The sequence below is a fragment of the Mobula birostris genome, chromosome 7 (genome assembly GCF_030028105.1).
Source record: "Mobula birostris isolate sMobBir1 chromosome 7, sMobBir1.hap1, whole genome shotgun sequence".
NCBI lineage: Eukaryota > Metazoa > Chordata > Chondrichthyes > Myliobatiformes > Myliobatidae > Mobula > Mobula birostris.
Window position 1 is genome coordinate 23,610,539 of NC_092376.1, and position 17,735 is coordinate 23,628,273.

The 17,735-nt window shown below is 41.7% G+C and overlaps 1 protein-coding gene across 1 annotated transcript in view; it reads left to right on the forward strand.

Annotated features, from left to right (window-relative positions):
- The window catches only part of gabrb3 (gamma-aminobutyric acid type A receptor subunit beta3), a 383,905-nt gene that overhangs the window by 272,206 nt on the left and 93,964 nt on the right, over positions 1–17,735 (forward strand). The window contains exon 4 of the mRNA XM_072264245.1: positions 3,782–4,002. Within this exon, the coding sequence (XP_072120346.1) occupies positions 3,782–4,002 (221 nt within the window). The remainder of the gene's footprint in view (positions 1–3,781; positions 4,003–17,735) is intronic.

Consider the following 17,735-nt stretch of genomic DNA (forward strand, 5'->3'; position numbering starts at 1 on the left):
CTGATTACACACTACATCCGGTTTTACAACCATTTCTTTAATAAAGTGATTGAATTTCTGGCTATTGGCCAGTAAGCTCCTTGCATTCCATTGCAAAAGAATCACCATAATTAGTATTAACCAACCCATGACACTTTCTGGCTTGACTGATTAGTGAGGCTCTCCCTCACTTCTTCCCATGTCAGTCCCACTAACCCTAAATGGTTCACTGCTGCTTTGACCACCAGCTGAATTTTGTCACTTTTTGACTTTACCTCAGCCGTACTATTAATCTCTCCTGTAATGAATATTACTAGAGCCTTTTTGTCTACATAAATCCTGTCATTTGTTCTTTGTTGCATCTCTCGCATCCCTGTTCATTAGGAGCATTATTCTGTTCTCTTGACATTCTTACAGCTTCTGCATAAGTGATCTTTCTTTTCACTCTTATTTCTTGAATTTTATTCTCCCATCTCATCACTTCACACCCACTATATGCCACATTATGAGCTCCTCCACAATTGCAGCATTTTGGTTGCACTCCTGTTCCGCACTTTCCATATTCATGATTACCCCCACATCTAGCATATCTCCTCTGCCTTTTACAGTTTTTAGCTGTGTGTCCAAACCTTTGACAATTATAGCACCTCAATGGCTTTGGCACATACACCCTTACTGGGTAACTCATGAAACCCAGGAACACCCTCCTTGGCCCTCTTTCTTCTTCAAATTCAATCAATACTGTTTCACTTTCCTTTTTACTCTCTCATTTGTTGTTTTCAGTCTTAGAACATTCATTACTTTTCCTCCTTTGATATTCCTCTTTAGCTCCTCCATCTTTATACTCATTGGTACCCCGGTGATCACTCCTTTACAACCACCGTTTCATGCTCCCACCCACCCTGTGTATTCCACCTTGCATTTTCCTATCTCTTTTAGCTTGAGTGCTTTCTCAAGTTGTTCCTCATTCGCACATCTTACCAATAGGTTGCCATCATTAAGGAGTTTTGCAAATACTATTTCCCCTATCTTATTTGCCAGAGTTGTTGTTAGCACAAATGGGTTAATTTTCTTCATGTGTCCTTGAGCCGTCTCATTGAACCTAATTATGACAACACCTTCTCTCTGAACTTGCTCATCTTCCTCACTTTCAGAGTTCTCTCCACTGCCATTTCTTATTCTTTTATTCCCTTTGTCTCGGTTTTCATTCATCCAACCCCTTCACTATCTCCTCATTCCCTTTATTTCTCCCTTCACAATAATCCATTTCTCCCCAGCTGCCTACCTCTGATCCAGAATCCCTATCCCGCTCCTTCTCCCCTCTCTTTCCCTCAACCACCCCCCCTCACCTTGTCCACCATTACCGGACCCACGCGACCCCCTCCCAGCAATTTCCGCTCCCTCCCCACTCTCTTTCCCTCAACAAGTTCGACAACCACATTCACGCGAGCGCTCCCTCTCCGACCGCGCATCACCACCCACCGTTTGAATCAAACCATCATACTCACTGACTGAATAGCGCTTAAGCAAAAGGAAATACACTCAGTGGCTACTTTATTACGTACACCTGCTCATCAATGCAAATATCTAATCAGCCAATCATGAGGCAGCAACTCCATGCATAAAATCATGCAGACATGGTCAAGAGTTTCATTTGTTGTTCAGAGCAAACATTAAAATGGGGAAAGAAATGTGATCTAAGTGACTTTGATCTTGGAATGGTTGTTGGTGCCAGATGGGGTGGTTTGAGTATCTCAGGACCTACTGATCTATACTAGGATTTTCTTGCACAACAGTTTCTAGAGTTTACAGAGAACGAGAACATCCAGTGAGCAGCAGTTTTGTGGGCAAAAGCACCTTGTGAATGAGATAGGTCGGAGTAGAATGGCCAGACTAGTTCAAGCTGACAGGAGGTGACAGTAACTCAAATAAGCACACACTAGAACTGTAGTGTGCAGGAAAGGATTTATGAATACATGTCAAACTTTGAAGTGGGTGGACTACAGCAGCAGAAGACCACAGATTTCCAGTCAGTGGCCATTCTATTAAGTACAAGAGGTACCTAATGAAGTGGCCACTGAGAGTATATTTCACTTGGGAAAAAAAATAAAATTAACCTTTATCATTCAATATGCACCTAGTGCAATCCATCCCAAAGTTAACAGTCTTGTCTTTTAAACCTCCAGAGAGAATATAAAATCATTTATTCAAAAATTTACATCCAAAGTTAGTGAATTAGGGGAATATCATGTTTAATCCACTTTCATATTTATTCTAAAGAAAAATACAGCAGATGTTGGGATCTGAAATCAAAACTGGAAATTCTGGAAGAGTCCTGCATATATCATTTATGAATTCAGAAACAGGGTGACTAGGCCTGAGTTTATTTTTAAAATACTTTTTTTTAGTAAATATGTTTATATTCTAATATACGAGTTAATCTAAACCATATGAATACAGAGTAAGGAGTTTGTTAATGTGATTCAATATACTGTATCTGGTACTATTATATTTTTTCTTTTGTTTTATAATATGTATTCTCTTGAACTCTGTATTCTTCCATATAGAAATCAATAAAAAATATTGGGAAGAGAAATATTGGAAAGAGAAAGAGAAAAAATGCTGAACTTTCCTTGCAAGTAGTCATGTGTACCTACCAGGAAGCTCAGAATTTCTCCTGAGTACTAGCAAGTCTCAAACTTCCTGCGAGGTGCTCACAGGCAATTTCTCCAATTACTATATGTGTTCTGCATCAGACCTCATGTGAAGTATTTCCTTAATTCACAGCTTATTGCTTTCTGAATTTGTAACTAGGTATACGGAATATCTTCTCTGGGGGCCAAACAGTCAAGAGTAAGTTTGTGATGAAATGGATTGTACTTAAAATTAGAAGTACAGTCAAGGCCAAAGGCTGAGGCCTGCATCTGCAAATCTCTGCAAGTCCACTGTGGAAGTTGGGGCCCAAAATCTGAAAAATCTATAACTCCACTGGGGGCTAAAAAAGGATGTCTTGTTCTGTGGTTACAGGACTATGTATGTACGTGGGTGAGGGGGAGAGAGGAATGGGGTTTTGTTTCGTTTTTGATGCTTTGTTGCTTGGTATGTTCTGTTGTGTTGTGTTCTCTGCTGTTCTGGCAAGCATTATAGCTCTCGGATTGTGTTGTGGACTGCCCCCAGCACATCCTTTGGTGTGTTACTTGTTAGCGCAAATGACAGATTTCATTGTGTACTTTGATATAAATCTAAATAAATCTAAATCTAACATCTAAATAACCTAGCTTAATGGGTTGATGAACTTGTTAATTTTGTGCACTCGTAAAAGTTCGAAGATGCATTTAGAAATGGAAAATTCAGGGTAATCAGCTTACTTGCAGGGAAGGAACATTACATTTTCTCTCAGATAACTGAACTTCTGAATTTTGGCGGTACTGTATACAATAAAAGATGCAGTATAATTTTTATAGCAGCTACTTTTTCGACTCTCTGAGGGTATTTGTCATGGGTAGTTAGTTGCAAATAAAATGTAGTTTGGAATAAGATTGAAGCTTCAGTGAAAACATCCAAGACTACAGAATTTTTCTGATATTGTTTTCTATTCTGAACACACTGGCCAGATCATCGAAATGTTACACTGATTTATTTTTCTGAGGTTTGTGCATCCACATGCTCACTCTACTAGCTGCTTGCTCAGAATGATTTTATATGGTTCATTTATTCCCATTCCGTTTGTGAGTTGTATCTGAACCATGGCAGACTCCTTGGTGCACCTGCACTAATAGCGTACATGTCACTTCTCTTACAGGATTACACGATAACCATGTACTTCCAACAGTACTGGAGGGACAAACGGCTGGCGTATTCAGGAATTCCTCTCAACCTGACTCTGGATAATCGAGTCGCAGATCAGCTCTGGGTGCCCGATACGTACTTCCTGAATGACAAGAAATCATTTGTGCACGGCGTTACGGTGAAGAATCGGATGATTCGCCTCCACCCTGATGGGACAGTGCTGTATGGGCTGAGGTTAGTTCCACTTTGTTGTAAAGGCAGTTTTACGAACTTCACTGACATATCGCGCTGAGAAATATATTTTTCACTCAATGTTATGAACCGTAAGCTCATGTTGAAGAAATAAGCCTATAATAAATGCATGTCCCACCCAATGATTTCTTCTTCAGCTCCCCCTCTTTGTGACAGCATAAGATATGGGAGTAGTTTAGGCCACTCGGCCTGTTGCCTCTACTTCACCATTTAATCAAGGCTGATATTTTACTTGACAACTTCATTCTCCTGCCTTCTGCCTCTTTACTAATCAAGAATTTATCAATCTCCGTCTCCAAAGCTCAATGACTTGACGTCCACTTCCCTCTGCAGCAACAAATCCTACAGATTAACTACCCTCTGCCTGAAGAACTTCCTCCTCGAATGCTGAGACCAGTCAGCATTTTATCCAGTTTCACTTGGTTTCTGAATTTGGAAAACCCTGCAGTTGCTGCAAGCTGAAAATTAGGGAGAGGTTGATGAGAACATGTGGCGAGATAAATAGGAACTTACTTTACAAAATTATTAACCACTCATTTTTTATATACTTTAACTCACTCCTTAAAACTGTCCATTCAACTTTTTCATGTTGAATCCCAGAGTGTTAGGAGAGTTTTCGCCTGTCTTTGTGCATCACCTCAGACTATTGGTTACTAAGGAATTGGGTAAGACACACTGCAAGCCTTAAAGGAGTCCCTCCACTTATGTGGATGAGAAATTGTGTTCAGATCTCCCACCATCACAATCATCATCACTGTCCTGGAACTGTGATATATAAAAATGTCCTCGTTCCAAAATGACCACTTATTATAATGAAGAAGTGGCTAGATAACCCAAGATAGAAACCTGAAATGACTATGTAATGACTGTGAAGAATTATAAAAGAAATGTGATGTGAATGTTTGAGCTAACTGGTGGCTTTGGGGATTTGTTTGATGACTATTTACAGGTTTTTCTGTGGGGAAAAGAGTTAAAGAAGTAATTACCATAATATAAGCTGTAATTGATTTTTTTTAAATAAACAAATCCAATCAAGCCCTGTTGAGGATTTGTGCAGTTCCATTGCAGACAGAAGTTTTAAGGAACCTTCGATTCAAGAGAATAATACAAGCCCCAAAGAAACCTCACTTCCAACTCTGTTCCCCAAAGACTTTCAAGTAAATATCTTGACAGAGCCACTAGTAGAATCACATAACTAAGATCACATACTAGAATTACAGCCTTAAGCAAAATTAAATCTTCGGATATTTAGCCCTGAATGGCCCAGTGTCCCAACAAATCGTATTTCCAATGGAGAGCTGCTCCAGTGACCAACCTTGATCCTGCCCTCCACTCTCTCCTCACCAATCCCTTGCGGGTTAAAACAGATGTAGCATCTCCAGCCATCCTGGCAATATCAAGGTGAATCTCCTCTGCACCTTTCCCAGTGCTACCACTTCTTTCATGTTGTGCTTCTGATATCTGTAGACTTGACCATTCCACTGAAGTCCTAGACACCCCCTCTTGCTCTTCTCTCCAAAACCGCTGCGGCTCCAGTGCACTGATTTGGTGGGGCTGGGGTGGGAGGGTGGAATTAAAACTTAGAGTAATGAATGGGGCAGCTATCGATTGGATTGCTTTGTATTGGATTAGGCTGAAGACCAACTGGAGAAGATTTTATCATATTGGTATTTGTTGAGCCAGTCACTGAAGGATGACCTGCTTCTAACCTGGGTGTGTGCCTGCAGTATTTATGTGGATGGTCAGTTGGCTTTCTAGTTATTGGTGACCCTCAGAATGTGGATAATAATGATAATGACATTGAAGATAATGGGTCTTCAGTGTTGAACGCGGCTTTACTATTTGCGCGACTTCATCAAGATGCTTCAGCGCAGAATTAAATCTGTGGCTGTGGCCTACAGTCTTCAACATGGTCCTGAACTGACTGACTTGGTAGCTGTGGCTCCTGGACCAGCTTCACTCGCCTTGGCGGCTCATGGCAGTGGACTCTCTTTTGGGAATGTTCTGTGTATTATTTGTCTTTTTTTGATGTTTGCATGATTTGCTCTTTTTCTCACAAATTCGGTGGTCTTGTGTGCAGGTTTTCTTTAAGTGGATTCCATGGTGTTTCTTTGTTTTGTGGCTGCCTCCAAGAAAATGAATCTCAAGGTTGTATACTGTATACATACTTTAATAATAGAAGTACTTTGATCTTTGAATTTTGGGCAAGTGGTTATACTTCCTGTTGTTGGAGATGGTCAGTGGGTGGTAATTTTGAGGCATGGATATGATTTTGCACTTGTCACCTTATGTATAGAAGTGGATAAGGTCTTGCTGCATCTGGGCAGCTTCCTTTGCAGAGAATTTGCAAATGGAACTGAATGTTATGGGGATCATTAGTGAACAGCCCCCACTTTTGAATATAAGATTAAAGAGAAACTACAGCTACAGAAAGGGTGGGTAACGTAGCAGGATCCTCTTTTGAGTCAGTATGGGTGGAAGTCAGGAACAGGAAGGGAGCAGTTACTCTAATGGAGGTATTCTATAGGCCCCCTGGTAGCAGCAGAGATACAGAGGAGCAGATTGGGAGGCAGATTTTGGAAAGGTGCAAAAATAACAGGGTTGTTATCATGGATGACTTTAACTTCCCTAATATTGATTCGCACCTGATTAGTTCCAAGGGTTTAGATGGGGCAGAGTTTGTTAAGTGTGTCCGGGATGGATTCCTGTCACAGTATGTGGACAGGCCGACCAGGGGGAATGCCATACTAGATCTAGTACTAGGTAATGAACCGGGTCAGGTCATAGATCTCTCAGTGGGTGAGCATCTGGGGGACAGTGACCACCGCTCTCTGGCCTATAGCATTATCATGGAAAAGCATAGAATCAGAGAGGACAGTGAAATTTTTAATTGGGGAAGGGCAAATTATGAGGCTATAAGACTAGAACTTGCGGGCGTGAATTGGGATGATGTTTTTGCATGGAAATGTATTATGTATTTAGAGATCTCTTGCAGGATGTTAGGGATAAATTTGTCCCGGTGAGGAAGATAAAGAATGGTAGGGTGAAGGAACCATGGGTGACAAGTGAAGTGGAAAATCTAGTCAGATGGAAGAAGGCAGCATACATGAGGTGTAGGAAGCAAGGATCAGATAAGTCTATTGAGGAATATAGAGAAGCGAGAAAGGAGCTTAAGAAGGGGCTGAGAAGAGCAAGAAGGGGGCATGAGAAGGCCTTGGTGAGTAGGGTAAAGGAAAACCCCAAGGCATTCTTCAATTATGTGAAGAAAAAAAGGATGACAGAAGTGAAGGTAGGACCGATTAGAGGTAAAGGTGGGAAGATGTGCCTGGAGGCTGTAGAAATGAGCGAGGTCCTCAATGAATATTTCTCTTCGGTATTCAACAATGAGATGGAACTTGATGATGGTGAGGACAATATGAGTGAGGTTGATGTTCTGGAGCATGTTGATATTAAGGGAGAGGAGGTGTTGGAGTTGTTAAAACACATTAGGATGGATAAGGCCCCGGGGCCTGACGGAATATTCCCCAGGCTGCTCCATGAGGTGAGGGAAGAGATCGCTGAGCCTCTGGCAAGGATCTTTATGTCCTCATTGTCCACGGGAATGGTACCAGAGAATTGGATGGAGGCAAATGTTGTCCCCTGGTTCAAAAAAGGTAGTAGGGATAGTCCAGGTAATTATAGACCAGCGAGCCTTACGTCTGTGGTGGGAAAGCTGTCGGAAAAGATTCTTAGAGATAGGATCTCCGGGCATTTAGAGAATCATGGTCTGATCAGGGACAGTCAGCATGGCTTTGTGAAGGGCAGATCGTGTCTAACAAACCTGATAGAATTCTTTGAGGAGGTGACTAGGCATATAGATGAGGGTAGTGCAGTGGATGTGATCTATATGGCTTTTAGTAAGGCATTTGACAAGGTTCCACACGGTAGGCTTATTCAGAAAGTCAGAAGGCATGGGATCCAGGGAAGTTTGGCCAGGTGGATTCAGAATTGGCTTGCCTGCAGAAGGCAGAGGGTCGTGGTGGAGGGAGTACATTCAGATTGGAGGATTGTGACTAGTGGTGTCCCACAAGGATCTGTTCTGGGACCTCTACTTTTCATGATTTTTATTAATGACCCGGATGTAGGGGTGGAAGGGTGGGTTGGCAAGTTTGCAGACGACACAAAGGTTGGTGGTGTTGTAGATAGTGTAAAGGATAGTCAAAGATTGCAGAGAGACATTGATAGGATGCAGAAGTGGGCTGAGAAGTGGCAGATGGAGTTCAACCCGGAGAAGTGTGAGGTGGTACACTTTGGAAGGACAAACTCCAAGGCAGAGTACAAAGTAAATGGCAGGATACTTGGCAGTGTGGAGGAGCAGAGGGATCTGGGGGTACATGTCCGCAGATCCCTGAAAGTTGCCTCACAGGTGGATAGGGTAGTTAAGAAAGCTTATGGGGTGTTAGCTTTCATAAGTCGAGGGATAATGTTTAAGAGTCGCAATGTAATGACGCAGCTCTATAAAACTCTGGTTAGGCCACACTTAGAGTACTGTGTCCAGTTCTGGTCGCCTCACTATTGGAAGGATATGGAAGCATTGGAAAGGGTACAGAGGAGATTTACCAGGATGCTGCCTGGTTTGGAGAGTATGTATTATGATCAGAGTTCAGGGAGCTAGGGCTTTACTCTTTGGAGAGAAAGAGGATGAGAGGAGACATGATAGAGGTGTACAAGATAATAAGAGGAATAGATAGAGTGGATAGCCAGCACCTCTTCCCCAGGGCACCACTGTTCAATACAAGAGGACATGGCTTTAAGGTAAGGGGTAGCAAGTTCAAAGAGAAATTAGAGGAAGGTTTTTTACTCAGAAAGTGGTTGGTGCGTGGAATGCACTGCCTGAGTCAGTGGTGGAGGCAGATACACTAGTGAAGTTTAAGAGACTACTAGACAAGTATATGGAGGAATTTAAGGTGGGGGCTTATATGGGAGGCAGGGTTTGAGGGTCGGCACAACATTGTGGGCCAAAGGGCCTGTACTGTGCTGTACTATTCTATGTTCTATGTTCTATTCGTGAAGTCACTGAAGGTACTTGAGTCCAGACCTCCCTGGGCTGGCATGCTTCACCTCCAACTATGAAATCCCAAGCTTTACTGATGATTGAATGGGCAGTAACTTTTATTGTGTATTTGGCAGCCCTGGGTAATTTTCTGCATTGCCATGTAAATTCCAGTGCCTTACCTGCAGAGCAGCCGAGGCAGGGCTCTTTCTGAATTGCAACATTTCCGTACTATAGCATGGGACGTTGGCCGGTTGGTCCTGTAGTCTTTGCCTTATCTGGATGGCGTGCAGAGAGAATCGAAATGGCAGAAGAGTAACATTGATACTGGTGGAGATCATTCAGTCAATATTTCTGCCTGAAGATGGTTCTGATATCCATCATTGAAGCTTGGAATATTCTTAAAACCTTCTTTTTGACTCTCTCCTCCTCTTCCTGTCATTGACCTTAAAACAGTACAGTGTCGACACTACAATATTGGCCCCTTTGTCCCACCACATGCTGACATGACATCAATCTAAATAATCCCATCCACTTGCACATGGTTGGTATCCCTCTGCTCCCTACCTGTTTACTTGTCTGTTCAATTTACCCCTGAAGTATTTGTATCATTAAGAAGCATTGGCTGAATCTGTTTTACTGTTCGCATCATGATGTGGCAGCTCTCCAGAGCTTTTATTTGATCAGTTGGTTAATGAGGTACATGCCAGGCAACATAGCGTGCAGCAGGTAGTGTTGCTGTCACACATCTTGAGTGATTCAGGCTAGATCTTGTCTTCCGGAGTGTTCTGTTTGAAGTTTGCATGTCCTCCCACATCGCAAAGGATTGCTAGTTAGTGGGTTCATCAGCCATTCTACTTTGCCCTCAGTGTCAGAGTATGATAGATATTAGAATAAATTTGATGGGCATGTGACAGGAATAGGTTTTAGGGAAGTCAGTGAGCAAATAGGATTAGTCTAAAAGTTAGCAGGGACTTGATGGGCTGGATGGTTTTCTTCAATATCTTAAGCAAATATGAATATAATTGTATCCACTGCATCATTTTTTTTGCTGTTTAATATGGAAAAAGTAGTCCAGTGTAACCACCTTGTCAGTTTGGTAACTTATTTTTAGGTACACCTCCTGGTACTGTGAGAATGTCATTCTGGTTTCCTTATGAATCAGGATTGATAGTATCTACTTGACTAATGGATCTGTTAGACCAAGAGGTTATGTGTGGTGGTGGAATGGGGTTCTGTATCTGATGGTTATCTACAGCATCTCATGAAAGACAGACTAGATTTGAGATTAGCTTTGTTTGTCACACCTACATCAAAGCATCGATAAAATGAAATGCGTCATTTTGCATCGATGACCAACATATTCTGAAAGATTGTGCTGGGGGCAGCCCACAAGTGTCGCCATGTTTCCAGCACCAACATAGCATGCCCCCAATTTGCTATCCTTAAGCACATCTTTGGAATATGGGAGGATCTGGGGGCAGCTGGGGGAAACCCACACAGTCACGGGAGAATGTACAAAATCCTTCCAGACGGCGATGGTAATCGATCCCCGATCAGTTCTTGTTGGCGCTGTAAGGTGATTATATTAACTGCTACAGTGCAGTAATGCCACCCCCACTAACGTCTAATCTTGAGCTGCCATATACGTTCTGTGTCTACCCGATTCAGCATGGTGGTACAGCTGTACAGCACAACAGAATCTCCTTTGATTAGAGAGAAAACTTCAGCCTCACAAGTTACTCCACTAGACAGACACAACCACAATAAGTTAACCAGTGATGATTGACTTTATCCTTCATAATGACCCAGTATGACTGCTGAACTCTTAAAGACTTGACCACCTTAGTCACCAGATGCTGCTACTGGAAGAGTCTTGCGCCCCTCCCATGTTTGACCTGTGAGCTTATTTTGTGGTCACTGGTCTTGTGGTCTTCTACCTAAATGACTACATATTAAGCAGGCTGTTGAATACTGGAATATTATGCATTAACAGCTGAAGGCTGAGAACCGATGTTCCCTCTAAGCTGTGTGCGTGTGCGCGCACACTCATTTTTCAACCAGCACACAAAGGAAATTAATATGCGCACAAAAGGTTAGTTACCTAAAATAATGTAGTAATTAATAATTATACTTATTGAAAATAATCTTTTAGCTAAATGTTTCTGTTAACTAGTTAGTCGTTTTTTCAAATACCACAATGCACATCACTAATTTACATCACCTCACCTTTCTTGTTCCGGTTAGTACAGCTGCATCACGGCAGCAGCCATGCTTGGCGGACAGTGTTCATATTGTAAAATTTACAAAGATCCGTTTCAAATTCTGTAGATAGCTTACTAAGTTTTTATTGGAAAAAATATTGATTCACTATGTCGAATTCAAAAGAAGCAGAGGGCGTGAAGCGCAAAAGAACTGCAAATTTGTTTAACGTTGAATGGCTTAACAAAATAGTAGAAACTGCTACACCAAAAGTTCATGAGGTCATGAACGTTCAGCTACAAGAAATATATATGTATGATTCGGAAACTGGAGTTATCTGTTTGTATTGTCATGATGCGAAAGTTGCTGGAGAATTTGCTAGTGGAAAGAAGTGGGATTATATTTGGAAACTTGACTTTTTGAAGCATCATTTGGCAAGCAAGTCATATTTGGATGGTGTACAAAAGCTCAGGCAACAGAACCCGTCATTACCCGTTACAGGTTTCCTGAAGATGAAGTACAAAAGTGGTTAGCTTTCGATTTCTCTGCAATTGCAGATTGTGACTTCACTTTTGGCGATGAACAAGTTAATGTCTTATATCTAAAATATCATGATTTTCTAGCTGAAAATACTGCAATAGTTAGACAGCTTAATGATTTCAAATTTTCCATGCAAGAAAAAATTAAATCCAAACTGATTTCAAACTTTACTCAAATGGTGGCATTTGTACTTCAAAATGAACAGTTTTGCAACCTTGCACAGTTGATGGACATTGGGGGAATCTTTCTTGCGTCTAGTGTGGACTGTGAGCGAGGTTTTAGTCTAATGAATCAATTCAAAAACAAGCTGAGAAACCATTTAGTTGAATGTCATTTGGATATGTTAATAAGATTCAAAAGCTATCAATTGGATGGAAGTTCTATTAGTCTAGATAGAGTTTACAAAGAATGGGTAAATGCCAAAGACAGGAGAGAGAAAAATAACTGAGTGACTAAAATATGTATGTTATTTTGTTGTTATTCTGTGCAGTTTTATGTCAAATATTTTGTAAACCTACATGAATTGTGCCATGTGTGCTTTCAGTGCGCACATACTTTTGTCACAGGAAAAAAATTTGCACAACATAAGATTTTTGCGCACTCTGACTACTAAAAATTAGAGGGAACATTGCTGCGAACCAGGTGTGTTGTGTCACACAGAGATCTAGCATGGAAGCAGACCCTCTGCATCTGTGTCCATAAGACCAAGGAGCAGAATTAGGCCATTCAGCCCGTCGAGTCTGCACCCCCATTCCATCATGGCTGATACCGGATCCCACTCAAACACATACACCTGCCTTCCTGTTATATCCTTTGACTCCTTTGATACCCTGACCGATCAGGAAACGATCAATTTGCACCTTAAATATATACATGAACTTGGCCTCCACCACAGTCTATGGCAGAGCATTCCACAGATTTGTGTCGACATTCAATCACTCACTTTTGCACTAATTCTACCATAATCCATTCTGTCCACATTTCAGTCAATACACACCCCGACTTCGAACACTATTGTACGTTAGGAACAATTTACAGTGGCCAGTTACCCTACCAACCTGTGTGGGATGTGGGAGGAAAGTAGAGCTTCCAGGGGAAATCCATGTAACCACAAGCAATCTCTGTGCAGACGGCATCCAAGGTCAGGGTTGAACCTGGACTGCTGAGGCGGTGAAGCAGCAGCTCTACTAGATTTGAAAGGAGGATTTGAAGAGGACATTGCTGCAGTTACCTCTCTGAGCATTAAGATCCTTTGCAAACATTCTCATAACAGAACATTTGGCCTGCCTGATTATAATGCTTGGGGTCAAAAATAGTTTGATTTTTTCTGTGAAGTGGTTCTTTCTTCACCCGCACATTGGGCATCCCTGTGGAATATCAGAAGGATAACGAGAAGGTCAGAATCTGAGAACCATCAATATCAATCAAAATGTCAGGGGTGTAGCCTTGGGGTATCTTTAAGACAGCATTACATATTCTAAGCCAGCAAGTTTACTTTTTTTTCTTGATATGTGTAGAACCTTGTTTACAGATTGATTGCATTCGATAAGGACACTTAAGTAGTAGATTTAGATATCAGTAAATAAGTTTGCAATAAAGTTGAGTGTGATGTTCTCCTAAGGAGTGGTCTGTCGGTGGGTCATCGGGGGCTGCAGAGGCTGAACCAGAATCCACATATTCTGGTGTAGTGTTGACTGTGGTTAGTGTTTGGATCTTTTGGTTGTTCAGTCTCTCCTCTTACAGCATCAGCTTGCTTTCAGTGGCAGAAGGGTGTTCATGCAAAGGACAGTATAGTTAAGGTAGTGCATTTCTATAGATGGTATAGCATCTGCAATGCAGCTCCAGAGATCAAATTCAATCCTGACCTTTGATACCACCTGAGTGAATTTTGCACATTCTCCCTGCAACATTGTGGGTTTCCTCTGGCTACTGCAGTTTCTGCCTACAATCAAAAACTGTGTGAGTTGTGAGATTAATTAGGCACAGTAAATGTCTCCTCATGTGGTAAAATATGGTAGAATCAGGGGGAATCTGCTCAGAAAGTGTAGGGATATTTTAAATAAATGGGGTTAATGTAGAAATTGTACAAATGTGTATTTGACTGTCAGTCCAGACTCTATGGGCCCAAAGGTCTGTTTCCTTGCTGGATCTTTCCAGGGGATAGTCGAATGGTTTTGTTCAATGGGAACTGAGGCTAGGGGAGAAAAAAACCAGAGGACATGGGTTAAGGGTGAAGGGGGAAAAGTTTAAAGGGAACATTAGGGGGGGCTTTCTTCACACAGAGAGTGGTGGGAGTGTGGAATGAGCTGCCAGATAAAGTGGTAAATGCGGGCTCACTTTTAACATTTAAGAAAAACTTGGACAGGTACATGGGTGAGAGGTATATGGAGGGATATGGTCCAGGTGCAGGTCAGTGGGACTAGGCAGAAAAATGGTTCGGCACAGCCAAGAAGGGCCAAAAGGCCTGTTTCTGTGCTGTAATGTTTCTATGGTTTCTATGGGAAAAAACATAGAAAGACCTCTGTAAGCAAAGGTTTCCTTGAGGTATCTTTCTCAATGGAAATGATTGCTGCATATGGGAAAGTTGCTTGCCAATATAAAGAGATTAATTTCAGATAGTTTGGTTGCAAATACGTCTGTTGTATTCTGTCTCCTGATGCACCCTCATTGGTAAGGTCCTCCAAAGACCTATCAATCTTTGCAGATAAAGAACCACTGACAGATACTTACTGCTTTTGCTCATTGAAAATTATTGCACCTGTGAACTGCTTTATTACCAGGAGAGACTGATCATGGGCAATAATTATTTTTCTGGCATGTGCCTAGGTACATTTAATGTGGGTCTGCTGCTTAGTTCTTGCTCAGCACTTGCCCTCCTGAATATATCTAGACCACTGCTGTTGATCTTCACAGGGTGCCAGTTGTGCAATGAGACTCTGAAACCAACACGTTCATTAGACACACAAAATGCTGCAGGAACTTGGCAGGTCGGGCAGAATCTATGGAGAGGAAGAAACAGTCGACATGCTGGGCCAAGACAGTTCATCCGGACTGAAAAGGAAGGGGGAGGAAGCCAGAATAAAGAGGTGGAGGATAGGGAAGGAGTACAAGCTAGAAGACGTGGTGAAGCCAAGTGAGGGGGAAGTTAGGTGGGTGGGGGAACGTTGACTCCTCATTCCTTTCCATAGATGCAGCCTGGTCTGTGGAGTTCCTCCAGCATTTTGTGTGTGTTACTCTGGATTTTCCACATCTGCAGAATCTCTTGTGTTTACCTTTATAAGGCCTTGCCCCTCATTTGCTCTTCCTTCGCCTATGGCAGTGAGAGGATTTTTGTCATGTAATATATGCATACCTATACCGTTAGCACTGCTTATGATGTTGGTGCTTTCAGACAATGTATTTCATAAGCAAATCAGTCAACCACTCTCTAAGCCTCCTACATTACCCAACTGCAAGAGCAGTTGGCAAAAACTTCTTTGAAAATGGTGTAGATGTTCAGGATTGGGTGGTTATTGGTCTACATCTCTGACTTCAGGAGCTAACCTCTTTCATTCTCTCTTTAACTGTATTACTTGACCACTGAAGGCCACTTCAGGAGTTTCACCTTACTGTCTTTGTTTCAACAGTGGTGGCCACATCTTTAGCTACCAAGGTCTAAAGCTCTAGAGCTCTTCTTCACCTCTCCCTTGCTTGAAACTTCTCAGTAAACCTATTGCTTTTATGATGCTTTTGTCTATTTATACTATTGTTCACTTGTTACTTTCAAATGACCAATTAAGGCATCTCAAGACCATTTTGTTGAAGTGTTCTTGTTGTTTTCATAAGGTTCACCTGGGCACTTTACATATACTCTTGAAGTGCCATCTGCTGCAGAGCCAGTGAAGCATGAGATATAGGAGCAGATTTAGGCTATTTGTCCCTTTGAGTTTGCTCTGCCATTCAATTTTGGCTGATTTATTATCCCTCTTAATCCTATTATCCTGCCTTTCTCCCCATAACCTTTGGCACCTTATTAATCAATAACCTATCAACCTCTGCTTTAAATATATCCTATGACTTGTTCTCCACAGCCGTCTGTGGCAGTGCATTCCACACATTCATCCACCAAAAGCTAAAGAATTCCTCCTCATTATGATCTTAATAATCTTAATTTGCTTAAAATGGAATCAAATTGATTTTCCAATGACCTTTCATCAAGAGTTAAAGAAACCCTTAGTGTTCCACAGCATTACCCTGCTGGCTGTCAGCGGGTAGAGAGTCCTTCCTATCTCTGCCATCCACAAACTGCAAAGGCACTTCCAGTGAGTTACAGCGAACAGAATTTCTTAAACAAAAGAAATACTGCAGATGCTAGAAATCCAAAGCAACACACAGAAAATGCTGGAGGAACTCAGCAGGTCAGGCAGCATCTATGAAAATGAATAAACAGGTGACGATTCAGACCAAGACTTCAAGACTTCTTTACTGTTTCCCCACTCTATGGAGTAGAGGAGTTAGTCTTGGATCTCCACCACTGAATAATTGCAGATTAGCTGCCGGTTGTATTTCCTGCACGTTTACCCTCATTGACTGCAAAGTATTGGATGTTGGCAGGTGAGCAGTCTAACAGTTAATACCCAAACATTTTAGTGTCTATGGTCAGTGAATCTCTCTCTCTGGTGCTGAGTGAGGGCACCCTAATTGTAGAAATAGGAAACTATCTGCATTAATAATAATAATATTTTATTGAACCCAAGTGGGAAATTATTTTGTTACAGCAGCAAAATTTAAAACACACTTAGCAATAATAAATCATAATAAATATAATAATATTAACTAATAATAAGTACAGAATAATAACATGCACAATAATTTACCAATGTGCAATAATATACAATACTGTGCAATAATAATGTATGAAATAATGAAACAGAGACTATTGTACTATGATGTGTGTTCTCCTGTCACACAGAGATGAACTGTTGTATATGTTTATTGCATTTGGTAGGAAAGATTTTCTGTAACGATCCTTGTGACAGCGGAGTTGAATGAGTCTGTTCAAAAAGGTGCTCTGCTGCTTATTCAGTAGATCATGAAGAGGATGTGCCAGATTGTCCATAATGGATAACAGTTTGTTTAGTGATTTCCTCTCCACCACCAACTCAAAAGAGTCTAGGTTGTAGCCAAGGACTGATCCAGCCTTTTTGATGAGTTTATTTAGTCTTTTTGCATCGCCAACACCGATGCTGCTCCCCCAACACCAAAGCTGTTTATAAGAAGGAGATGAGCAGGCTCTATTTTCTAAGGAAGTTGAGATCCTTCAATGTGTGCAGCAGGATGTTGGAGATCTTTTACCAGTCTGTTGTAGTGAGAACTACCGAGCTGCACAAACTGGGGTCTATCTGTCAGGTAATCAGTAATCCAGGAAATAGTGGATTTGTCTACACCTATCCTTTGCAGCTTCTCACTCAGAAGAAGTGGTTAGATTGTATTGAAAACACTAGCAAATTCAAAAAATGTGATTCTCACAATGCCACCAGCATCATCCAGATGAGAGTGAGCTCTCTGCACCAAGTAGATGATGGCATCATTCACTCCCACATGAGGTTGGTTGGCAAACTGTAGAAGGTCCGACGAAGATCTCACCTGCAGTCCAAGGTAAGCCAGGACCAACCTCTCCAGCACCTTCATCACATGAGATGTGAGGGCAATTGGTCTGTAGTCATTAAGTTCAGATGGAGTTGCCTTCTTCAGTACAGGGACCAAGCAGGAAGTCTTCCATAGCACTGGTATCTTTTCCTGACTCAGACTCAGATTGTAAAGGTGCTGCTAAATACCACACAGCTGGGTCGCATAGGTCTTAAGTAGCCTGGGGCTGATGCCATCCAGTCCAGTAGCCTTGCCTTGATGTAGTCTCCCCTGCTGTCTCTTAGCCTGACCTGCAGTGACAGTCAGGCAGGGG